The 26183-nt window shown below is 42.0% G+C and overlaps 1 protein-coding gene across 2 annotated transcripts; it reads left to right on the top strand.

The window, feature by feature from the left end:
* Positions 1-5349: 5349 nt before the first annotated feature.
* On the top strand, positions 5350-25922 carry LOC124403761. Of its 2 annotated transcripts, XM_046877506.1 has the most exons (6): positions 5350-5454; positions 15033-15097; positions 16663-17034; positions 24377-24712; positions 24818-24909; positions 25121-25922. In XM_046877506.1, exons 1-6 carry the CDS (start codon positions 5423-5425, stop codon positions 25262-25264), a joined length of 1041 nt encoding a protein of 346 aa, XP_046733462.1. In that variant the 5' UTR covers positions 5350-5422; the 3' UTR covers positions 25265-25922. The 2 variants fall into 2 exon arrangements, with proteins under 2 accessions (XP_046733462.1, XP_046733470.1); XM_046877514.1 differs by lacking the exon at positions 16663-17034.
* Positions 25923-26183: the final 261 nt, after the last annotated feature.

Genomic DNA, 26183 nt, shown 5'->3' with positions numbered 1-26183 from the left:
TTTACACATGTACAACAAACAAAGTTATAAAATTTCATACTTCCTGTAAACCCCAGTGACAGGTGTCTTGTAAAATGATCGGTAAGTGTTTCATTCACACACTATACCTCCCTTTTCCAGTTTGTCTGACTCGTCATTGTGTTTTCAGCTTTGTTATTTTGTTTTTAGATTTGTTAATTTGTTTTTGCATTATTAGTGTTTTCTTATTTGTTTTCTGATTTGTTAATGTGTTTTGCACTTCTTGGCCACCGTAATACAGGCCATTTTGCACTCATCAAATTCCCAGTCTGCTAAAGCAGCAAGTTCATCCGCATTCTGGTTTTGGGGTATGTGTCTGATCTCTAAACACTTTGACTGAAGAGTCCATGCAGCTGTTATGTAGTGTATGGCTCATGGGGTCATATTTGAGCTTGAACACATCTGTAGTGGCAGAATAAAAGGAGATGTCTTTAATCTCCTTCAGAAAGTCTGTTTCACTGTGTTGAGAAGGATGGAATAGCAGTTTGGGAGATGTACGTTTTCTTTGGCAATTTGTTCTGTTTGTCAAAAGTTTGCAGCATATTTTTTAATGCTGGTTTTCGACATGTTTAATGGCTGCATCTCTTTGGCGATATAACGAGTTACGCTATCTGTGAACATGAGCCATTTCACGCAGTCACATTGATATTTGCACCTTTGGGAAAAGGCATCTGTAACAGATAACTGTGTTGAAGACCCCTCTCCAGCTCCAGCTGTGGTTATTGTTCCCAGATTAAAAAACTGAGTGGGATGGTTATGTTTAAGGTGAGATTTTACTTTATTTGTGTTGCCTCTTTTCGCTGCCACTGTTTTTAAACAAAGTTGACATCCCGGCTCGTTCACCTTAATTGGCTCAGCTCTCTCATTTGGCTTAAAGCCAAAATGTTCCCACACCGGAGCTGAAAATTGCAGCTTTCAAAAGCAAGTCCATTAGGACTTACTGGCATAGTAAACATGTTGTCATAAAACATGCTTTATGCATTCACTTTAACTGTGTCTGTCTGTTCTGTGTGTGTGTGTGTGTGTGTGTGTGTGTGTGTGTGGAGACTCTGCCTAAGCCCCGTCTCCACTACATAGAGCAGACGAAATGAGGCAGCGCAATCGACAACATGTCAAAATTAATATAATCATTATTTTTAATTATATAAAAAGTTATCAATCATGACAGGCATAAGTGTGAGGTTCAGGGAAGAGGTCAGACAGGAGCTCAGGGGTGGTGAAGAGGTGCTGGATGATAAGGGAGACAGATAGAAAGGTACTTGGTGTAACATCTGGAAATAGAAAGAAAGACAAAGTCAAGTTTATTTCTATTGCGCTTTTCACAACAGACATTGTCTCAAAGCAGCTTTACAGAAATCAACAGTCGAGGTGAATGGTGTGTTTTTATCCCTGATGAGCAGCATGGAGACTGTGGCAAGGAAAAACCCCTTAGATGTTATGAGGAAAAAACCTTGAGAGGAACCAGACTCAAAAAGGGGAAACCATCCTCATTTGAGTGACATAAAGAGTGTGATTATAAGTGACATGGTGTTGGAATGAGGCCCGACGTCAAGAGCCGGAGAACAGAGTAATAGAGGAAAAACCAAGCCGAAATCAAAGGGAGGCAAAAAGTCAGAAAAACCGAGAGATCTGAAACCAAAACTAAACTTTCCACAAGGGGAAATAGAAGGCTGGAAGGTTTTAAACAAAGTGTGGAGCCAAACAAGACAATCTGGCAGCAAGCACATGCAGCCGGCATTTATTTATACAGAAGCAAGATGCTGCCGGCTGCAAGATGGTGCCGAAACCGGAAGCGGACATTGCGACTGCGGAAATGTTTGTGCGACTGGCTGACAACAGATCCAACATTAAGAAGAATCCCTTCTACAGAGAGATCAGTCTTAGGATATGTGAAAGCAGTTTTTAGGTGGAATAGTAAAGCATCAGTATCAGCAACAATTTTCCTGTAGTTGGCCACAGCTTATGAGAGAATTAACAGATGGTTGCTAAATGAACAATGGCAGATAGGAGACAATTAGTCCCTTTGGTCCCATTTCTCTTTGTTACTGTGCTGTTGCTCTCTCACATAAGAAGCCCTATGTGAGTATTAGAACAAATTGTTCCTTAAAACAGGACACAAACAACAAACAGCAAAGTAGAAGATATCCCATGTGCTTAGCACACTACTTCCTGCCCAATACTTCTTCTCTACCCCCCTCTACACAAGCACCCCAGCCTACTGAGTGATAGAGTTAACTACAACAACAACAGAAACTACTAGGAACTTTTGTTACACATTTACAAAACTTATCTGTGCTGATTGCAACATGCTGGTAAACCATGTCATAACAAACCCAACATAAACCTTGTTGGACTGTGAAAAACACAAGATGACTTTATATAACTTATGCTAAAATGATTAAAAGATATAAAAATGGCATTAATTTATTGTCAATCAACATAAATGTTAAAAGAAAACTGAAATTACTGCAATTAAAGGCCTACATTTATCCAACCCTTTTTCAATGGTTCAAATTCAAGTGAAATTTTCATTTCAACATACGTAGAATCATACAAAAGAGCACAGTGTCGTGCCTCACAGCACTATTGTGGTACATATGTAAACTTTTTTTGAACAAGGATAGATATATATGCTTAAATCATAAAAGGGAATATAAACATGTGACTGACATAAAACAATCATATACCTATATAATATATAACCTAAAAATATAAAATGTACATATAAATATTATGGCAACTCGCCACTGCGTCGGGCTGAACACAGACACAGGAAACCTGAATGGGGGGTAAAGTGTCTTTATTGGGAAATAAAGCTGAATGTAAAGAAAGGGGAATAGTGTTCTGGTGCCTAGGAAAAGGGGAGGGAAGTGGCTGGAGCGGGAGAAGGAGCGGGGTATTCCCACTGTTCTCTGAGGCCTCTGGTCCTGACAGGTGGACTGGCTCTGCCCAGGTTGCCATCGGCGAGTAGATATATATATATATATATATATATATATATATATATATATATATATATATATATATATATATACAGTGGAACCTCAGAGCTCGCGGCCTCAGCACTTGTGACCTTGCATGCTCGCGACTTTCATTCCGACCGGCGACTCTCATTCAGATTGGCTCGTGAGCAACCGCGGGCTGCTCGAACCGGTAGTTTTAACATTTCTAATCAAGGTTTATCTCATTAAAACACACTTCAGCATACTATATAAAGTGAGTACCCATTACTGTATTTTTTGTACTGTATTGTACTGTATTTTCTGTACTTCTCTACTGCATACTTTACTGTACCTGTACTTTATTTTTTTTAATTAAGCATTGTAATTGCTGTTAATTTACATAAAGTATTGTTAAAATAGTCTAATAATTAAGTGCTATGGAGTGAAATAGTGTTATTTACTCATTTAAATCGATTTCATATAGTGTTCTTTGTTATATATATATATATTTTTACCTGTTTACTGATTACAGTGCTGTGTGTCTTTTCAGACAACAAACTCTTAAATATTCTTTAAACAAAAAAGCATGTAAAGTGCCCAAAACACAAATGAGTTCTTAAGCTATATTTACATAAAGAAATCCTGTCTATCCAAATCTATCCAAATCTATCTATCTATCTATCTATCTATCTATCTATCTATCTATCTATCTATCTATCTATCTATCTATCTATCTATCTATCTATCTATCTATCTATCTATCTATCTATCACAACTCATGCTTACTTCCCTGTGATATTAGAAGATGTCCTGCAAGTCAAGAAGCTTTTATTGTCATTTCAACCATAAATATCTGACGCATTACAGAGTGAAATGAAACAACGTTTCTACTGAACCCTGGTGCTACATACAACAATAATCACAGAAAACACAGGGTTAAGGACTAGTAAGTGTCCTCAACACATAAAGTGCAAGTCTAAGTTACTCAACTGAAAACAGAGAAACTGGGGGAAGAAAAATGGCAGCAGGTGCTCTGGACTGAACTTTTTGGTCGTAGCAGGATGCAAGTTGTTTGCTGACGGACTGGAGAGAGGCACAATAATGAGATTTTGCAGCCAATAATGAATCATGGTGAAAGTTTCCTGCAAGTATGTCTGCTTTTAATCTCACTATTTCTTTGCATGATTACATACTTTTAATTAAACCAGGTCCTGCTGTAATCCTCATTCTCTGTACTTCACTTGTGTTTTAGTTGCAGTCTCCCACTCATCTGATTGTATGGGATCTATTGCAATTTCCATCTACTTTGAGTTCCAGTAATCCTGTTTATAATAGATAAATATGCACACATAGTTTGCATAACACACCTGTTAGAGAAGTGAAGAAACGAGTGCAGGCAGGGTGGAGCGGAGAAGAGTGATAGCAGGAGTGATTTGTGATAGAAGAGTATTAAATTCCGGAGTAAGAACGGGAGCTTTCAAGATGGATTTGGACTGTAGTTAATGTCAAAAGTCTGCTACACTGACTCAGGACTTCTTTTCACTTCTGATCATCATTACTGTACCTCAACATCGTTTATCTGCTATAAATGGACATTCAGTGAAACCCAGATGAGGATGGGTTCCCTCTTGAGTCTGGTTCCTCTCAAGGTTTCTTCCTTATGCTATCTCGGGGAGTTTTTCCTTGCCACAGTTGCTCATCAGGGACAAACTTACTTATAAAAAACATCTTCATTTTATCACCACATTATCTGTGTAAAGATATATATACAAATAAAAATGAAGTGAATTTAATTGAGTATCTGTGAGAGTGAAAGGGAAAGTTTATAGGACTGTGGTGAGACCTGAGATGTTGTATGGATTAGAGACAGTGGTATTGAGTAAAAGACAGGAGGTGGAGCTGGAGGTAGCTGAGCTGAAGATGTTGAGATGTTCGTTGGGAGTGACGACGATGGACAGGATTAGAAATGAGTTTATTAGAGGGACAGCGCATGTAGGACCTTTTGGAGACAAGGTGAGGGAGGTGTGATTGAGATGGTTTGGACATGTGCAGAGGAGGGACATGGGGTACAGAGGATGGAGACACCAGGAAGGAGGAAAAGAGAAAGACCAAGGAGGAGGTTTATGGATGTGGCGAGTGAAGACATGCAGGTAGTTGGTGTGAAAGAGGCAGATGTAGAGGACAGGTGACAGATGTGGAGACCTCTAACAGGAGCAGCTGAAAGAAGAAGGAGAATAATTGAAAAATATATTTTTTAAATTAAATAATAAAAAAGAGGAAGATGAAAGAGGCAGATAAGGAGGAGAGGGTGGTATGGAGATGGATGATCTGCTGTGGCCACCCCTAACGGAAGCAGCCAAAAGAAGATAAAGTAGTTTGCATAAGACACCAAGCCTGTTGAAATAAATATCTGGCTTAGATTCCAGAACTTTCAGAAAGACAGAAAGGTTTGTTAGTCCTGCATGGCTGATGGTCTGCCTCCTTCAGAATTCAGGTACTTTATTTCATTTTCTACTCTGTTAATTGAACTACTTATTGTTTATTAATCAGGAAAATGTTTTTATCTTGTTAATAGATTTATATTTAGTATAAGTAAATGCCAGATTTCACTGTAAAAGTATAATGAAACTATTAAATTAAATTCCATTTTATTTCTATTGCTTTTAACAAAGAACATTGGTATATTGCACATCATTTTTATTTTATAACTGTACATTATAGTCAAGTGTATAAGAAATTCTAAACTTATGTAAACAAATAAGTAGTCAAGTCATTTTTGAAATTTATTAGATTATTAATTTAAATTCAATACATTTTTATTTGTGTTGCGCTTGGAGTATGAGTATGTTTTTCACACACACACACACACACACACACACACACACACACACACACACACTTACTTTTCAAGCATTTATCCTATAAAAACAAACGGGCAATTATACCTATAACATGGTATAAAACTATAAAGGAGATTTATTGTAATTTAAACAAAGTCCAGTTAGCACGAGCTATAAACAGCTGTTTGTGCCAAACTGAGAGCTGCATCACTTCCTGGTTTGTGTGCACGTGTGCTCCTCTGACCAGTAAGAGTTTATAAAGAGTAATAAAACTAAGACTCACACATGGGGAATAAAATCCTCCCATATATCGTTCGAATCCTGGACTTATTGGCAACATTTTCTATCAATCATTTTGTTTCCATAATGCTACTGGCTGGAAATAAAAGGTTTGAAATGATAGATGGTGCAGAATAAAAACGTCACCTGGGCACCTGTCTATAGAATAGACTCAAGCCTGTGTTAGTGAACATGGGTGACTAGGTGAGGGAGGACCCAAATGAGGGGTCTGAAACAATGGCAAACGGGGTGATGCAGGGAACGACAAAACCAAAATGGAAAACAGTCTGGAAAATCCAATAGCCAGCAAACTGAGCAAAAAAAGGGCAAAGCAAAACACTAACCAAAAAACAGTCCAGAGTTCAAAACCAGAAACAGAGCAGAACAGCTGTAGATGTCCTGCAGGTTAGGGAGCTCAGTGCAGATGGTACCTTCAGCTGAACGCACCACCCTCTGGAGGGCTCACCTGTCCTGCATGGTGCTGTTCCCGAACCAGGAAGTGATGCTACCCGTCAGAACGCTCTCATTATTGCAGGTGTAGAAAGTCTTTAGCACCTGAGAGGGAAGTTTGAAGTCCCTTAAGCATCTCAGATGGTACAGACACTGCCAGGCTTCTTCACCAGGGTGTTGATGTGACAGGACCAAGGTCCTGTGTGACCAAGGTCCTGTTCCTCACGTCATGCTCTGAGATGGTGAATGTTTACCTCGCTAGCTCTCTCGGTGTGCATGCTGGTTGTGCCGCTAGCGCTGCTAGCGTGGTTAGCTGCAGCCTCGACGCGAGCGTAAAAGATGTGTAGCTCGTCTGCCAGAGAAGCATTGGCATTCCCCATTCTAGGAGATGGTCTAGTCTGTGATGTTTCTTAGTCCCTGCCACAGGCTCCTAGAGCCACCATGTTGGAACTGTGACTCCTGTTTCCTACCGTAGCACCTCTATGCTTTCTTCACCGCTCTGCGAACACTGTAAGATGCAGCCTTGCAGACTCGTCCATGTCCCCGGTGTCGGGTCTCGTCTTGTACGCAGCGGAGTGGCATCTCAGAGGGTCGCGGATGGTTTTATTGACCCACGGCTTCTGGTTGGGAAATGTTCCGATGGTGGTTTTCTGCACATAATCATCCGCTAGTTTCCCAATGAATCCCACAACCGCTTCTGTAATCATGTTGACGTAATCAGAACTGACCCTAAACATGTCCCAGTCTGTGTCATTCAAAGCGCTGCTGCAGAGCGGCCACCAATTGGTCAGTCCACCACATGACCTCCCTCTGAACTGGAGCTTCCTGTTTCAGCCTTTGTTTGTTTGGTGCCATCTTTCTCCCTACGAGCTATATTTGTTTTTTTACCAGCACGATGTCGCTTTTTATGTGAAAGTTATTCTCAAACATATACAAACAAAATATATACACACAAACACCATCCGAAGTCCTGTGTAAACAAAAGAATACCCATCTAAATTACAACACTACTGTTTGGTTGAAGCAAATACATTCGTTATAAGTTTTCCATTAAAAAACAGTGATCAGAAATCGCTGCTTGAGGCTTAGAACTTTAGAATGATGTATAGTTAGTTATGGTTACTCTTCTCCCTTTTTATTTAATCTATCGCTAAACATTAACACCTGAGAACACTGGGAAATCGGTCACGTGGGCACCGTGCTGACGACTAAGAGGTTAAGACCTGTGCAGACCATCTGTGTGGCATATTGCTGTACATGTTTTTGGCCTGAGCCTGAAGCTGGGGAAGGTGCCACAGCTATGGAAAACATCCTGTGTGGTGCCTGTACGAAAGACGTCATGCCCAAAAGACTACCGACCAGTAGCACTGACCTCGCATCTGATGAAGACATTGGAGAGGCTGGTGCGTATTTATCTCCGACCTCTGGTGAGTTAATCAATGGATCCACTTCAGTTTGCCTACCAACCTGACACTGGAGTGGAAGACACTGTCATCTTCCTCCTAAATCTGGCTATTTCGGACATGGAAAAGGCTGAGAGCACAGTGAGAGTCATTTTTTTTTTACTTTTTTAGAACAGTTTTAGCCCCGTTCCTCTTCATTATCTACACTGCAGACTTCATGTCCAGCTCAGCAACCTGTCACCTGCAGAAGTTTTCTGATGACTCTGCCATTGTCGGTCTGATCATGGATGATGATGACATGGAGTACAGAGGACTGATCCAGAACTTTGTGGACTGGTGCCAACGGAGCTGCCCCAGATAAACGCGGGGAACACCAAAGAACTTGTGGTGGATTTCTGTAGGCACAAACAAACTTTATTATCACCAGTGAACATTCAGGCAAAGGACATTGTGAGAGTGGAATTACAAATATCTGGGTGTCCATCTGAACAGCAAACTGGACTGGACAGTTAATACTGAGGTCATTTATAAGAAAGGACAAAGCAGACTCTTTCTGCTAATGAGACAAAGGTCTTCTGGAATGCAGGGAGAGCTACTGAAGACATCTTTTGACTCTGTGGTGGCTTAGCCATCTTCTTTGGTGTGGTCTGCTGGTGCAGCAGCATCTCTAATGCAGACAGGAAGAAACTGGACAAGCTGATCAGGAAGTCCAGCTCAGTCCTGGGGATTCCTCTGGACACTGTACATGAGAAAGGAGGATGGTAGCTAAACTATTAGCGTTGCTGGATTTTTCTCTTTTTTTGCATTTGGGTTCTATGTTGTTTTAAGAAAAAGGAGAATTTTTAGAAGTCCACGACCACATCTTAAACAGGGGTGCCAATAATTGTGGAGGGCACTGTATATATATATATATATATATATATATATATATATATATATATATATACATAGTTCCTCTGTGTTACAGCAGCAAAGAAAAGAAATGTGCAAATATATAAAGTAGGTACATAATACAAGTATATACATCACAGTGTATGAATACAAAAAAAGAGACAAACAATATAGTAGTTACACTTTCAACAAATTGCATGTAGATAAGTTTAAAATGGTGTTATTGCACAAATCTTTAAGTTACTGTTGTTGCACAGTTTTAGACAATGCACATTAAAGTTTATAAATAAGTTAGCATTAGTTTTAACTTAAAGTTTCAACTTAAAGGCTACTGTATTAAAATGCCATTATTATGATGAACTCAGCAAAAATGTTTCACATTGATTGAAGTCCTAAAGGAAAAATATCAGACAACATTACTGATAGTTTCTATGTGGTACCATCTACTGTCAGGGTTCAGGAAGTAGGACCCAAATGCAGGATGCTAGCATGGTATATATTTAAAGTCTTTAATAACAAAAAAACAATTTCAGGCAAACACAATGTCCTGGCAGAACAAAAGGCACAAAATTTAAGCCAGTCTGAATTAGTCTATATATGGGAAGAACCAGTTGGACCAGTTTGAGGAATGAAACATGGTGGGGTGGACACAGAAGACTCTGGGAAGGTGGCGGCAGACTGCCAAAAGGGTTAAAGAGCTTGGATATAGGAAAAGGTCCAATAAAGCGAGGGGTAGCTTCCTGCATGCGACCTTCAGGGGCAGGTCCTTGGTAGAGAGCCGGCGCGGTAGGCAGGTGCTGGTCTGTGCCTGCGGTTGGCCCAGCAGGCATAGGAGTGGGAAGACCTGAGGCGAGCAGCCTGGGTCTTCTTCCAGGCATGGCAGCAGCGACTGACTAAGGCACCTGCTGGTAACCATAAGCTGCCTGGAAAGGAGAGAGACCAGTGGCTAAGGACGGCAGAGTATTATGGGCATTAACAGCCCATATCAATTAGAGGCGTTGTCATCGGTGCCAAGGATGTGAAGGCCCGTTGGTCTGTTGGTGGAACTCAGAAGATAAGCTGACTGAGATACCCAGGACGTGGCACAATTCTCTCTAAAAATTGGCAGTAAACTGTGGGCCCCGATCCCAGATTATATTACTTGGGAGGCCATGGAGCCGGAAAAAAAATCTGGGGTTGGCTGCCCCGAAGTAGCTGTGTGCACCTTGCGTTCAATGTCCAAGCGAAGGGCTTAGACCGAAATGGACAGAGGAAGAATATGACTTGGTTTTTCCCCTCCCTCCTCGTCGCGGGAACCCAGCCGGGACAGGGCTGGGTCCATCCAAGAAATATCCCCCACCTGGCCTGCCGGGGGTTGAGGCGCTTGGCTGCTCGTAGATACTCCAGGTTATGGTGGTCTGTCCACACAATGAATGGGTGTTCGGCATCCTCCAACCAATGCAGCCATTCCTCAAGCACCAGCTTGACTGCCAACAGTTTGCGGTCCCCGATGAAGTAGCTCTGTTCTGTGGGATTAAGTCAACGTGAGAAAAAGGCACCATGATGGAGGCGGTTGAGTGGTGGGCCACTCTGCCGTGGCCCACCGTTTGGCCTTACCCGAATGTAAGAAGATCACATAGGCCCGCTTCGTGCGTTCATCCGGAAAAGACGCCAGCAAGGTACATATTTCAAGTCTTTAATAACAAAAAACAATTTCAGGAAAGCACAATGTCCTTGCAGAACAAAAAACACAAAAACAAAGTGTCCGAAAAACTTACGACTGCCAGCCAGAATTGGTCTACTCGCAAAAAACACAAAAACAAAGCGTCTGAAAACTTACAGCCACACTGTGGCACGTGGTGGTAATGCTGAGTGAGAGAACCAGTATGTGTCTGAAAAATAGAAAAATCAAAAACAAACTGGCAGCAAAGCAAGAATCCAAGAAAGCCAGAAGATCCAAAACCGAACCCAAAGAATCCGGGAAGCAAAACGAGGGGAAGGAAAGTTTTAAATAAAACAGGAAACTGATGAGACGATCGGGCAGAGAAAGCGAGGAATCCACGTTCATTTATGTAGCGGGAAGATGGCGGCCGGGACGGTTGCAAGTTCGCGTTACCCCGGAAGCAGAAGCGGGAGCTGCGGAAGAACCAAGTCAAGTCAAGTCAAGAGGCTTTTATTGTCATTTCTACTATACACAGTGGTACACAGTACACAGTAAAAATGAGACAACGTTTCTCCAGAACCCGGGTGCTACACTAAACAACAACAAACAAAACAACATAGAGCTACAACACAAGCTACATAAAGCTGAACCCAGAAGTGCGTGCGTGTAATCTCATGGTCATCTGTAGGCATCAAGTGATTTTCAGATGAAGAGAACTCCAAGCAACACCTGTAGATATTTATCTAAATATAGTATACTTTATTTAAAAAATAGATACTATTCTATTAAATTAAAACTAATGAAAAAATAAAGCATAGTAATTGTCATTATTGTCTTAATTTTAACCAGCCATTAGGGGGGCACAAGCCAGTGCACTCTTAGTGCCGGTCCCAAGCCCGGGTAAATGGGGAGGGTTGCGTTAGGAAGGGCATCCAGCGTAAAACATGTGCCAAATCAAATATGCAGATCACCAATTAGAATTTCATACCGGATCGGTCGAGGCCCAGGTTAACAACGACCGCCACAGGTATCGTTAGCCGACAGGGTACCGGTGGAAATTGGGCTACTGTTGGCCGAAGGAGGAGAAGGAGAGGAGGAAGACGTCTACAGAGACGGCAGGAAAAGGAGCAGTGTAGGAGAGTAGAGGTTCGGGTTGGTACTTTCAATGTTGGTACTATAACGGGTAAAGGGAGAGAGGGAGCTGATATGATGGAGAGGAGAAAGGTAGATATGCTGTGTGTTCAGGAGACCAAGTGGAAAGGGAGTAAGGCCAGGAACATTGGAGGTGGTTTAAACTGTTTTATCATGGTGTGGATGGAAGAGAAATGGTGTAGGGGTGATTCTGAAGGAAGAGTACAGTAAGAGTGTAGTGGAGGTGAAGAGAGTTTCTGATAGGGTGATGATCGTGAAGGTGGAAGTTGAAGGATGATGATAAATGTCATCAGTGCCTATGCTCCACAAGTTGGCTGTGAGATGGAGGAAAAGGAAAGATTCTGGAGTGAATTAGATGAAGTGGTAGATGGTGTACCTAGGAAAGAACGATTGGTGATTGGGGCAGACTTTAATGGGCATGTAGGTGAAGGGAACAGAGGTGATGAGGAGGTGATGGGTAGGTATGGTTTTAAGGAGAGGAATGTGGAAGGGCAGATGGTGGTAGATTTTGCTAAAAGGATGGAAATGGCAGTGGTGAACACGTATTTTAAGAAGAAGGAGGATCATAGGGTGGCGTATAAGAGTGGAGGAAGGTGCACACAGGTGGACTATGTGCTATGCAGGAGATGCAACCTGAAGGAGATTGGAGACTGTAAGGTGTTGGCGGGGACAGTGTAGCTAGACAGCATCGGATGGTGGTCTGTAGGATGGTTTTGGAGGCGAAGAAGAAGAGGAGGAAAGTAAGGATTGAAAGAAGAATAAGATGGTGGAAACTGAAGGAGGAAGAGTGTAGTGTGAGGTTCAGGGAAGAGGTCAGACAGGGGCTTGGTGGTGGTGAAGAGGTGCCGGATGATTGGGCAACTACTGCAGGAGTGATGAGGGAGGCAGCTAGAAAAGTACTTGGTGTGACATCTGGAAATAGAAAGCAAGACAAGGAGACGTGGTGGTGGAATGAGGAAGTGCAGGAGAGCATTAGGGGAAAGAGGTTGGCAAAACAGAAGTGGGATCGACAGAGTGATGAGAAAAGTAGGCAGGAGTACAAGGAGATGCAGCAGCAGGTAAAAAGGGATGTGGCGAAAGCCAAGGAAAAGGCATATGAGGAGCTGTATAAGAGGTTGGACACTAAGGAAGGAGAAAAGTATTTATACCGATTGGCCAGGCAGAGGGACCGAGCTGGGAAGGATGTACTGCAAGTTAGAGCAATAAAGGATGGAGAGGAAATGTGTTGACTAGTGAGGAGAGTGTGTTGAGAAGGTGGAGGGAGTATTTTGAGCAGCTGATGAATGAGGAAAATCACAGAGAGAAGGTTGGAGGATGTGGAGTTGGTGAAGCAGGATGTAGATAGGATTAGTAAGGAGGAAGTGAGAGCAGCGATTAAGAGGATGAAGAATGGAAAGTCGGTTGGACCAGATGACATACCGGTAGAAGCGTGGAGATGTTTAGGAGAGATGGCAGTGGAGTTTTTAACCAGATTGTTTAACAGGATTCTGGAAGGGGAGAGGATGCCTGAGGAATGGAGAAGGAGTGTGCTGGTACCGATCTTTAAGCATAAGGAGATGTGCAGACCTGCAGTAACTACAGGGGAATTAAGTTGATCAGTCACACCATGAAGTTATGGGAAAGAGTAGTGGAAGCCAGGCTGAGAGAAGAGGTGACCATCTGTGAGCAACAGTATGGTTTCATGCCGAGGAAGAGCACCACAGATGCCTTATTTGCTTTGAGGATGTTGATGGAGAAGTATAGAGAAGGACAGAAGGAATTGCATTGTGTATTTGTGGATTTAGAGAAAGCGACGACAGAGTGCCAAGAGAGGAGTTGTGGTATTGTATGAGGAAGTCAGGTGTGTCAGAGAAGTATGTGAGGGTGGTGCAGGACATGTATGAGGACAGTGTGACGGCAGTGAAGTGTGCAGTAGGTACGACAGACTGGTTCAGGGTGAAGGTTGGACTGCATCAAGGATCGGCCCTGAGCCCTTTCCTGTTTGCAGTGGTGATGGACAGGTTGACGGACGAGGTCAGACAGGAGTCTCCTGGACTATGATGTTTGCAGATGATATTGTGATTTGTGGTGAGAGTAGAGAGCAGGTTGAGAAGAGCCTGGAGAGGTGGAGATATGCGCTGAAGAGAAGGGGAATGAAAGTCAGTAGGAGTAAGACAGAGTACATGTGTGTGAATGAGAGGGAGGGCAGTGGAGTGATGCGTTGCAGGGAGAAGAGGTGGAGAAGGTGGAGGAGTTCAGGTACCTGGGGTCAACAGTGCAAAGTAATGGAGAGTGTGTTAGAGAAGTAAAGAAAGAGTGCAGGCAGGGTGGAGTGGGTGGAGAAGAGTGACAGGAGTGATTTGTGATAGTAGGGTATCTGCAAGAATGAAAGGGAAAGTTTATAGGACTGTGGTGAGACCGGCATAGTTGTATGGATTAGAGACAGTGGCATTGAGTAAAAGACAGGAGGTGGAGCTGGAGGTAGCAGAGCTGAAGATGTTAAGGTTTTCGTTGGGAGTGACGAGGATGGACAAGATTAGAAATGAGTTTATTAGAGGGACAGCATGTAGGATGTTTTGGTGACAAGGTGAGGAGGCGAGATTGAGATGGTTTGGACATGTGCAGAGAAGGGACATGAATTATATTGGTAGAAGAATGCTGAAGATGGAGCCACCAGGTAGGAGGAAAACAGGAAGGCCAAGGAGGAGGTTTATGGATGTGGTGAGGGAAAACATTCAGGTAGTTGTAATGAAAGAGGCAGATGTAGAGGACAGGGTGGTATGGAGACGGATGATCCGCTGTGGCGACCCCTAATGGGAGCAGCCGAAAGAAGAAGAAGAAGAAGAAGAAGAAGATTATGGTTGCACAAGTCAGGTCACTCTTAATGCCGGTCCCAAGCCCAGATACATGTGGAGGGTTGCGTTAGGGAGGGCATCCAGCGTAAAATGTGTGCCACATCAAACATTCGGATCACAAACCAGACCTTCTTAATTTTCTTATTTTTGAACGTGAGATATTTGTCTGCTGCATTCCTCCTTCCAGGGACAAGCAGTTCGCTGTTTTGAAAGTGAAGTGCATGCACCAGATTAAACTACATAAGATATAATGTACTGTTATTAGGCTTTTGAATACAGTTGTTCCTGTTTTCTAAACTTATTGTAATTAACAGGACTTGGAGGTGGTGTGAACATCCACATGCTGAAAGTTTATTATCAATACAATCTAAAAACAAATGCTAATCTGACCAAACAAAGTAATCTACAGTCATTTTAAAATCAGATATTTAATATGGAATTCACTGTTATATTTTACTGTGTTCATACAGTAAATCTGTTTCTGTATTTGCTCCAGTTCTCAATTCAAGTAAAAAATCATTACACTGTAACCATTAATTCTCGAACACAGTTAGGTGTTTATCACATTTCTTTTTTCTTAGTGAGTTCCGCAGAGGAACAGCAGTGATGGATCACCGTCTGTGTGTACTCCTGCTGATTTTTACAGGTGAGGACAAAATCTTGTGTGTTTGTCAGAGTAATGAAAATATCAGAGTAATGACTATATTTAACATTAAGTAAAAATGTTGTGGATTGTGTTATTTAAATATTAAAATGTGTGAATCTCTTTCAAGATGACACTGAGCTAGTAGCAGGTGATTACAGCAGCTCCTGTTGATGTAGAAAATAATGATTCTACTCACATATCCCATTTTCATTTATTCAAACTTTCTTTTTTGTACTAAAAGTGATGTTTCAGTTGGTATAGGAAAAAAACAGCTGTGAAGGAGCTGTGAACAGAAGCCTTAACATCATGTTACTGTTAGTGCTGTTCCAGCTTAGACTTCTGGAGTCGTCTCTGGATCCCCTACAGTTGGAATCCAAGCCACATATAGGCATGGATGGTTCAGTCTTATATCTACTGCACAATGGCAATGCAACACCACAATGATCAGAATCGCCTTTTCTGCCACACTTCTGACCTAGTGGGCATGTGCACCAGGAATGATCAGGTCACTATTTCTCACCAGCTTCTTTGTATGGTGCAGGAAACAACATTTGCTTCTCAATGCATTCAAAATCAAGGGGATGGTAGTGAACAATGTGAGGAACAGAACACAACCAACACCATTACCATCACCATAGAGTTCTTCTGGGCTAAAAGTTCAAGTTCAGGGGCTTTGGACAGAAAAGGGATGAGCAAACTCTATTCCTGTTTACTGCAAGATTTTAAAGATGTTTAAAGTTCTATCAGTCTGCAGTAGCCAGTGTAGACTTCTTTGCAACAGGTATGCTGAGAACATAGTATCAGAGCTTCGGATGCAAAAAACAACCCAATAAACATATCGAGAAGCTTTGCTCTGTCCTAGGCTGCTCTCTTGACAGTTTCCAGTTTATCACCACATTATCTGTGTAACGCTGCTCTAAGACAATGTTCATTGTTAAAAGTGCAATACAAATAAACATGAATTAAATTGAAGCTCCTTTAGCAGAAAATGTACTCAGCTCCACTGTTAAAATGAGCAGTGAAAGAAGTTCTGTATCTCTGTGATGAGACACTACAGTGCTCATTCTTCAAGTCATTCTTATGACTGTTTATCACTGTTTACATTTGCCAAATACATGTCTAAATGTTCCTCTGAATTACGATGGCAATGCATTTCAAAAGGAAGGCTTAAACATAAAAAAGAAGATCTCTCTCCAGTCGTCCATTCCTGCTTTTGATTGGTAACTGTCTTTTTACTAGAATATTGAATCTTGAATTGCATGGAGATGGCCTTATAACCCTTCCCAGATTTATAAGCAGCATCAATCGCTTTTCTGAGTTAATGGCTGATGTGTGTTGTTCTTATCCTGATGTAAACACTCGCCTGCATTTTTTGGAAGGTGCTGAGGACCACACAATTGTTATACAGGCCCTAATCATTAAAATACAGAATTTAAGGAGGGTGAACTTTCTTTCCCCATCACTGTTCTTGTAAAACTAAACATTTTAAGTACAACAAGCAAAATATCCACAATAAAAAGAACAAAAAGGTAAAGGTAAAATATATAAAAAATATTTCTTCACAGGAATTGTTCCTCTTGCCCTGTCTGTTGACCGCAAATACTATCTCATCCAGCAAGGGAAATCATGGAGTGATGCTCAAGCTTACTGCCGAGCAAAATACACAGACCTGGCTACCATCGACACCAGTAACGACACGGTCAACATTCAGAATGAAGCAGCAATAACAAGTTTCATTTCTAGCGCTTGGATTGGACTGTACACTGATGCCAGGATGTGGCAATGGTGCCTTGAAAATGAGCTGATGGGAAGTTTTACATCCTGGAAAACTGGAACCCCTGACAACTTGCATGGAAATGACTGGTGCGGTTTTATATATTTGAATGGATGGAACGACGCACCATGTAATGTGATGATGAGGTCTGTGTGTTTTGATGGTGAGTAATAGTATTTTAAAATTAGTTTCACTTTGCACTTCAAATCTGTCATTTCCAATAGTGGGATATGATAGTGGGACAACTTTATTTTTTATTGTCAGTTTATTTTTTTAAATTTATATTGTCAAACTTTTTTTATATTTACAAAGATCTTTTTTTATGTTCACATTTACTATTTAAGATATATATAAAATATATATATCTTTTCTGAGCACTAAAAGGAATAGTTTATTGATATAAATAGGAAGGTAAACAAATTCAAATTCTTAACAGCACAAACATGAAACAGAAAAACGTTAGCAAACCATGTGAATCATTGGAAGACACAAATGTTAATGAGACTATGAGCAATAGTCAAATGAAAATCTGAAAACATGAAACAAACAACTGAGTGATGACACCAAAATACTTTGGAGATGCTAAATTGCTACATTGTCTTTATACATGTCCTGCACCACCCTCACATACTTCCCTGTCACACCAGACTTCCTTATACAATACCACAACTCCTCTCTCCACCCTGTCATACGCTTTTGCTAAATCCACAAACACACTATGCAACTCCTTCTGACCTTCTTTATACTTATCCATCAACATTCTCAAAGCAAATAAGGCATCTGTGGTGCTCTTCCTCTGCATGAAACCATACTGCTGCTCACAGATGGTCACCTCTTCTCTCAGCCTGGCTTCCACTACCCTTTTTTATAACTCCTTGGCTTTCACCACATCCCTCTTCACCTGCTGCTGCATCTCCTTGTTCTCCTGCCTACTTTTCTCATCACTCTGTCAATTCCAATTCTGTTTCTCCAACCACTTTCTCCTTATGCTCTTCTGCACTTCCTCATTCCACCACCACGTCTCTTTGTCCTTCTTTCTATTTCCAGACCTGAGCCAGGAGAGAGCTGTTCCCTTTATTACAAGAACATTTTCTAGTCTAGAAAATAATATTATGATCAATGTTATTCCTCTCGTTGACTCTGTGCTGGAACATGTGGGTGGATAGCTTCATCCATGAACTTGGGTCTGGGGTCACCCATTTGCCCTCAGGGCAGAGCTGGTTGGGCTGCCATATCAGATGCATCAGTATACACTTCAGCTGAGGTCACCAGGTTCACTGCAGGACAAAGCTTGTCATGGGATGCTACCCTGTCAACTTCAGCAATCGGCTCAACACAGAGGTTGCTTTACTAATCTTAAGATGGAACTTTCACAGGGGCTTATATACATATAGTCCTCCAGGTCAAGCCCAAAGCATGGTTGGAGAGGCAGCCCTGTTGGCCTCTGGCTTGGACTTGGTTTGATAGGCTGTCTTTGTGGCCCCCAGCATAAGTTTGACTTAAAAGGCCCATCCATGATCCCCTGACTGGAAAGGAAACTCTGCCAGCATTTAGCATGTACATGACTGTAGGCCCCTGAAACAAACTTGGTTTGTCATGAGAGGCTTCCTTGTTTGCATCAGCTAAAAGAAAAGTAGAGGTCATTTGGTTGACTTCAAGCTGGAGCTTGTCATCAGGGGCTGCTTTGTCAATCCCTGTAGGATCTCCTGACCTTTCACCCTCATTGTCTCTAGTCTTGCCTTCTTGTTGCTACAGTGGTCAGGATGGTTCTCCTCACTGCAACCATGATGTCGGTCAAGTATCCTCTCAACAGGTGTCAGGCTGATGGACGGGACGCGGAAGCGGAAATAACTCAATCATTGTTTATTCAGTCAGTTCAACAAAAAACACTCACAGTTGCCATGGCGAGAAAACAAACAAAGAATATCCATTCGAGACGAGTAATCCAACACGAAACTTAGAGTCCGAAAACGAACGTAAACTGCAACGGCAACAAGTAATCCGCACATGGACACAGAGTCTGAAAACAGAACCAGCGGGCAGGCTGGTAGTCGCGGGAACAGGAGATGACCAGCATGACAATTCAAGAACCGACAGCCTGTGACTCGAGAACGTGAGTTTATATAGTCTGATCTGTAATGAGCCACAGCTGTCGGTGGTTTCAGGCAGGCACGGGATAATGAGGAACCATGTCAGCTACTGAGGGGGGCGTGGCAGGGTGCATCTCTGACAGCTACTGAGGGGGGCGTGGCAGGGGAATCCCTGACAGCGGCCGAGGAGGGCGTGGCAGGGGAATCCCTGACAACAGGGTTGTAGGCTGAATTATTTTAAGTTTGTAATCTAGTGTACCAGTTTAGAATTATTTATTGGTAGAGACTCAAAGCACGTTTATATTTTGCTCTGGATGGGGGGCACCTGCTAAATGGCATAAATGTAAATGTATTTGGCATTTGTTAGAGACCTTACAAGCCCCTTGTCCCCGTGGAAATTTACTTTTGTTTATGGATCTCTTGGTTTTCTTTTTTATTTCTCTTGGTCTGTTTGCTGGCATTCAGATTTTAGAACTGCTTCTTCTCTGCTCCTACTTGTTCCCAAATCTGATAATTATTTTAATTTGTTAATTCTGTCCTTGGACTCTCTGCCTTCTTTTATGATGTGTTCATAAGATTTTGGACCAAGGGAATGATTGATGTGATGTATGTAACCCTGGTTTTCTGAGGGAACACCTCTGTGTGACCATGCTCTAAACCACGTTTGTAAGAAGTCCAACATAAAAGCATGACCGGGAAACTAAAAAAGCACATGCAGTGGAGATGGCGCTAACTTAGAAAGTGAAGGAAGCACTCACATTAATGCATGGAGTGTGGCTCCGAGATGCAGCATCTCATTTCCTCTGGGAACCAGGGAACCGCCAGAATGACCAATCCCTGCCTAGTGTGGATGGGCACAGCTAGGTTGAAAGACAGAGGGGCCAGAAGTGGCACTCATGTCAAGACTATAGGACCTAACTAAGGTCAGTGGGTTAGACCAGCCGGGTTGAGTGAGCTCTGACACCTAAAAGGGCAGAGGAGTAGATAACATCCACAATCCACCTTCTGAGGTTCTGCTTGTCTTCACCCTTCATATATGGACCATAGCATTCAAACAGCTGTTCTGTTTCTGTTGCTTCTCCACAGGGCAGTTCTGTGGATGTATGTGTCCAGTGCTCACATCGGACACACCTGGTTAAGCTTTTCCTGGTTGGGGGCCTAGAAGGGGAAGGATATAATGCCCTAACCCTAACGTAACTGGTCGTGAGGCAGCCGAGGGCCACTTGGGAACATACCCCGGCCTGTGGTAAAGGAAGGCACTGGCCATGCCTGGGGGGGAACTTCAAACAGGAAGGGCTCATGGAAAAGGTGTGAATGTCCCTAAATATCTTAAGATAATAGATGGCAAGTAGAAGATCAGTCTTGACTATTCTCAAATCTCAGCGGCACCTCAGGCAAGGGCTCGAAGGCAGACTTAGACAGGGCCTCCAGAACTATGCCCAGGTCTAATAAAGGCATTTTGGATCGCACCTGAGGCCTTAGCCCTTTCCATAGACCTTGGGCAGAGATGCCACTTATAACCGCCCCTCAACCCGTGAGGGAGGCATCTGTCTTAAGCAATATGTGACGACACGGAGCCCTGAACACAGGGCCCTGCAAACACGCTGGATCTTGTTCCCACAAACATCCCCAGTGCGTATTGTGTGGAGCCCCACCCCCACCTCAGCTACTCTGACCACATCTCTGTTATGCTAATTTCTTCATGCAGACGGCTCATCAGAAGCAAACAGCCTCCAGCCTTACCCACCACCATATAAGCAGCACCAGGGCTTTTACGGCTGATGCAGCACCAGGGAAGAGATAGCCAGCCAGCATCTCCTCAACCCAGGGAATCGTCCTATAGCTGCACTCTTTCAGTCCCACTATATTAGATTATAGAGTGACATTGGGACTGAAGAGGCGGGCTGCCCCATGACCTGAACACCTCGGTGTGCAGATCAGGGAAAAAGGCCCTGGCGTGGAGGCAGTGACCTCGATCGCAGAAAATGCTCATCCAATTAATTTAGCAGATGCTGCTTTTGTTTATCTGTTTCACAACATGAGTAACTACCTCTAAGAGGTCCTCAAATTGGACTGGCTGTGGATTCACATCCAGAGGTTAGTCCAGAATGGCATCTGCCTCAACCCCCTCCTTGAAGGAAGAGAGGTGGAGTGGAGAAGTGGAAACCCTCTTTACAGGGGGTAGAAACCACCATGGGGGGGCTCTGAACCCTGTGAGAAGGTGCTGAACCTGACAGTTGAGGAAGGAGAATGGGACAAGCACATCTTCATTCCCTTTACCAGATCCATCTGTGAGTCCCATGACAATTTGCCTCGGCAGAAGCAGAGCCAGAACCTCGAAGGAACGATCGCGAGAGCGCCCTCTTTGAAGAGCGCTTTGTGGGAGCGGAGTGTGCATGAGGACAGTGCGAGCAATCGGCTCTCTCGAGAGCCGACCAAGCATGCTCTGGTCCCAGACAAGCTATACACAGACTGTGTGTATCCCCCCCCTTGTGATAAAGCAGAGGCAAGGTGCAATACAGCCTGAAGCTTTTCCATTTTCTTGATTTTTAAGTACTTAACAAAACTTACCCCAATTCAATTAGTTTATTTGTATTGCGCTTTTAACAATGAGCATTGTCTCAATGCAGCTTTACACAGATTATGTGGTGATAAATAATGAATAAGATGTTCTTTATGTGTAAGTCTGTCACTGATGAGCAAGCCGGTGGTGACTGTGGCAAAGAAAAACTCCCAGATTTTACCTGATCTTATTGATGCTGCAAACAAACACAGAGTTTGTCAGAAAACTATTGGTGCAGGGTCAGATTAGTCTGTCAGTGATCACGGACTCTGACTGGGTGAGTGAGGACTGGATGGGAGGACCCAAATGCAGGATAGGACAGGGTAAGGGGAATACAGGCTTTAATGGGGCACAGGCAAACAATAGAGCCAGCAGAAAGACACAGACAAACAGGTGGCTGCCCCAAGCACTTGCTGGTCTGAGGCAGAACGACGCTCTCTGCAGAGGTCTGGACCACGTCGTCAGCAAAACCCAGGGGCTGGAGCTACGTAGTCAGCAAAGATTGGGCACGGAGTGGTGCCCTCGGCAGGGCAGACGGGCATAAAGGTGATCTTGGCAGGTCGGAAGAGCTGGGCGACTTTCCCAGGCAGGCAGAAGGTTGGGCAGCCCCCCCAGCAGAGTTCAAGGGCCGGAGGGACAGTTGACTTAGAAGGCTATATAAAACCTTTTGGTCTACCAGAGATTGTTCTTGGCGCACCCTGAAATACTGAGTTCTCTGCTGGGCTTCAGAATGTCGACTTTCTTGGTTGGGTCCCTGAATTGCAGGTCTGCGGCAAAGCAAGCCCAATGCCTCAATACATCCGAGTGTGACTGGGTGAGTGAGGACTGAATGGAGGACCCAAATGCAGGATGTGACAGGGTAAGGAGAATACAGGCTTTAATGGGACACAGGCAAACAATAGAGCCAGCAGAATGGGTAATGGGGCAAAGGCAAAAAAAGGCCAATAAACAGTCCAGGGTCAAAACACAGGCGAACAATCCAAAAACCAGCAAACAGAAATATGAAAGGCAGAGCAGAATCACCAACCAAAAACCAGTCCAGAGTTTAAAAACAAAGCAGAGCAGAACAGGGGTCAGGAACAGGAGAAGGAACCAGAGCAGGCAGGGTGGCAAGAATATTCCTCAGGGACTTTGGAAGCCGGTGAGATAACCTTTTATAGAGATTTTCACACTTGATGATGATCAAGTATTTAAATTAATTTAATTTTTATTTATAAAGCATTTTTAACAATCGATATTGTCTTAAAAGAGATTTACAGAGATAAAGCAATAATAAAGTTATAATGCCTATAAGTTTATAAGCTTCTTATGATTGTAAGTTTATCCCTAATGATCGAGCCAGACAATGCCCCTGAAAATATCAAGAGCATTTCATTATCAGCACCTGCCTGCTACTAAGCCTTTTAAATCCTATGGAAGAAAGAAAATGTGTGCTTAGTTTTCCACATGTTTTTTTTTTTCATTTTGGCTTTATTTTCATAAACTAAATAATGACAGTGTAATAAAATAGAACTCTTTATTGTCATACATCAGAACACCCTCAAAAGAGCTGCAATAGTAAGACAACAGCAGATCCTCATGTAAGTTGTATTTCTTATAAATCCTTATGAAGAAGATACAAGGGCATCTTTTGTAGATCTGTTTGCTCTGTCAGCGAACTGATGAGAGTCAAAAGATAGTCAAAGACTAGCTTTGATGTGCTGTAGAACCAGCCTCTTACTGCTTTAAACACATGCCTCACTTTATGCTCCTGCACTATGAGGATGTTGTTGTTGGAGACTGAAGGAAATGTCATAACAGTCTCTGCTCCTATTACCTCATAGCGTGCAAATAAACCATTAAGTTAATCTGCTACTGAGGCGTCCCCTTCGGCAGTCATGCAATACCCAGTCTTGTAGCTGGTTATGTGCTGAATACCTTGCCACACCTGTTGTGGGTTGTTAAAGTGTTCCTTATTTTTTCTAGTGTAAAATGTTTTAGTTTTTTTTTTTTTTTATTTGCTCTAGCAGCATTGTAAAGGGCTCTGTCTCCAGACTTGAACGCAATATTTCAGACCTCGAGGAGTGGTTTGACCTCTTTTGTCATCCAGGGCTTCTGATTGGGGTACACCCTGATTTGTTTGTCCACTGTGACATTGTCAACACAGTTTTTTTTTTTTTTATAGAGGAGCACTGTTGATGTATACAACTCCAGGTCATTATCTATGGAAATGTTGCCTTGAAAATTTGTCTTGCAACTGTGAGGAAGCTCGTTCAGGCCAGAATATTGTCTGTTAGAATTAGGAGCATGGAGAGATGCCTCTGACTGGCCTAGATGTGCTAGTTGTATTGTTCTAAAATAATTTTTGATGTTTGAATAGACTTTTTCCCTCGAGGGGCACATTTAATATGTTGTTCAAACTAAAGAAAAACTGACTTTGTCCACATGAGTAAAATCTCTAATAGGTAGAACAGGTAGAATAGGTAAAACCTACTAAATAGGTAGGCTAATGCTATGCTAGCATTGGCATCTGGTTGGATATAAACAGCTGTAACTTTAACAACAGTAAACTTACAATGTAGGTAAAATGGTCTGAATTTAACAGTCATGTACTCCAAATCAGAGGAACTACTCTGATTGGGGTACACCCTAATACAACACGTGTTGCTGTTCATCACAAAATGATATTTATTATGTCCTGATATGTAAAACCTCATAATTAAAAGAGGGCACAGTTTCTTTTTTACATGATTTTACCTGGACATAATGCTTACAATTGCTTCTTCTTTTCCCATGATTGCTTAATTTAACTTGATAATACATAGCTTGAATATGTACACCTACATTTTAATGATGTGTTTTTTATTTAATAGGCAGGGAGAATGCCACTAACAGGTATATTTACATTCCTGAGTTTAAGACGTGGTATGATGCTCGCAGCAACTGTAGGCAGAAGTACACAGACCTGGCCAGCGCAAGAAACGCAACAGAAAACTCAATTGTAGGGGGAAAGGACTATTGGAATTGGGTTTGGTTTGGCCTCTACAGAAACCCCTGGAAATGGTCAGATCAGACCAGCAACGTGTCCATCCTTAAGTGGTGGGCTGGAGACGCTAATGATTACTTGCAGAATAAAAGTTGTGGCTTGTTATATAGTGGACAGGCGGATCAAGCCCAGTGCTCAAATGTAATGCCTTTCTTTTGTTATCGTGAGTTGAAATTAAATTATTTTTTCATATTTTGGCTAATAAAAGTTATATTTGAATTTGGTGTTCATTTTGTATATTTGATTCTATGTGCATTTATACCTACAGAATTCCCAAATCAACTGCAGATCATAAAAATTAAAGTCAAGTCCAGTCAGGATGTGAATGATCCTCTAATACTGGCAGCCATCTTTGAGAAGGTGGGTTTCATCTTCACTCAGTGTACAGTCACCTCATAACTGTAGCCATAGCCCTAGTCTTCATCATCAGGAAGCAGGATCTGCTTCATCAACTGTGACACAAACAGACTGTATTATAATCGCTATCTGTATATGTAGCATTTTTACAAATGTCCCAAAAGATTCTCAATCCTGCATTATTCATTGACTAAATTTAAGTTTTGTTATTCAGATCAACCAGATGCTGGAGGCTCATGGAATGGCTGAGACCATCACTGTAAAATGGAGAGAGCAATCAGATGGAGTGGTGTTTCACAGGAACAAGGAGAATATTACTCCAGTTGTGAAGAACACCAGGAACATGTGTGATCTCTAAATCTGTAGCATTGTCTTGAATTTTTCTTGAGTATCTAGAATATATGTAATATTTTAACTTTCTTTAGCAGTCTTTTAAAAAAACAGAGTTGTCCACCTGGGTGGTGTGAGATTTGGGGGGAGAAGCAAGTGCTGAAATACTTCTTTAGTTGAAGCTAAAATTAGCTAGAAAACTCACATTAGCGTTATTATTAGGAGAAGACTATGTTTACTCTTCAGTCTGTTTTTTTGCAATGTCCTTGGATACTATTTTCATTTATTTATTTTTTTATTGCTAGGGCTTTATTTCTTACAGTTTGTGTTTTTGCTTTTCTGATGATTTCATTGTTGCTAAGCATTTAAATTAACCATAATAAAGTTAAATAAAACAGTAAAAAAAATGTAAAGCAGTACATTTATTTGCTCTGTAGATGTTGGTGGTTTATGAAAAAAATGCTTACAAAGTAAGTAGTTAGTATTTTACTTAAATAACCCGTTGTTATCTGCTTGGTAAAGAATCTGACACTGTTTCTGGTTTTATTTTCTGCAGGCACAGAGTCATATATATTAAACACTTCACTGATCAGCTTTTCAAAATAAAGTTGTTGATTGTGATTAAGGTTTTCAAAACACTTACAGACATAATCACTGATAAACAAGATCAAAGTAAAATTTTTATTCAAGAAAACATTGTGTCTGAGTATTGATTAACCAGTTGTAATTATGTTGTTACAATGTATGTTGTTAAAAGCACAATTAATTAGTTAATAGCTATAAATAAGTTTTTGCATTGTTTTATACTGATGCTTTATGTTTACAATTTTTAAAGTCACCAAAATTGAATGCATGGAGAATAAACACACTTCTTAATCCAACTGTCTTTTAACATGATTTCCATAAACATGCTGTATATCAGTGGTGGGCGGTCAGGGGCAGTAACA

The sequence above is a fragment of the Silurus meridionalis genome, chromosome 2 (genome assembly GCF_014805685.1).
Source record: "Silurus meridionalis isolate SWU-2019-XX chromosome 2, ASM1480568v1, whole genome shotgun sequence".
In the NCBI taxonomy this organism is placed as follows: Eukaryota; Metazoa; Chordata; class Actinopteri; order Siluriformes; family Siluridae; genus Silurus; species Silurus meridionalis.
Note: the sequence above shows the minus strand (reverse complement) of the source record. Positions and strands in the feature narration are given on the sequence as shown.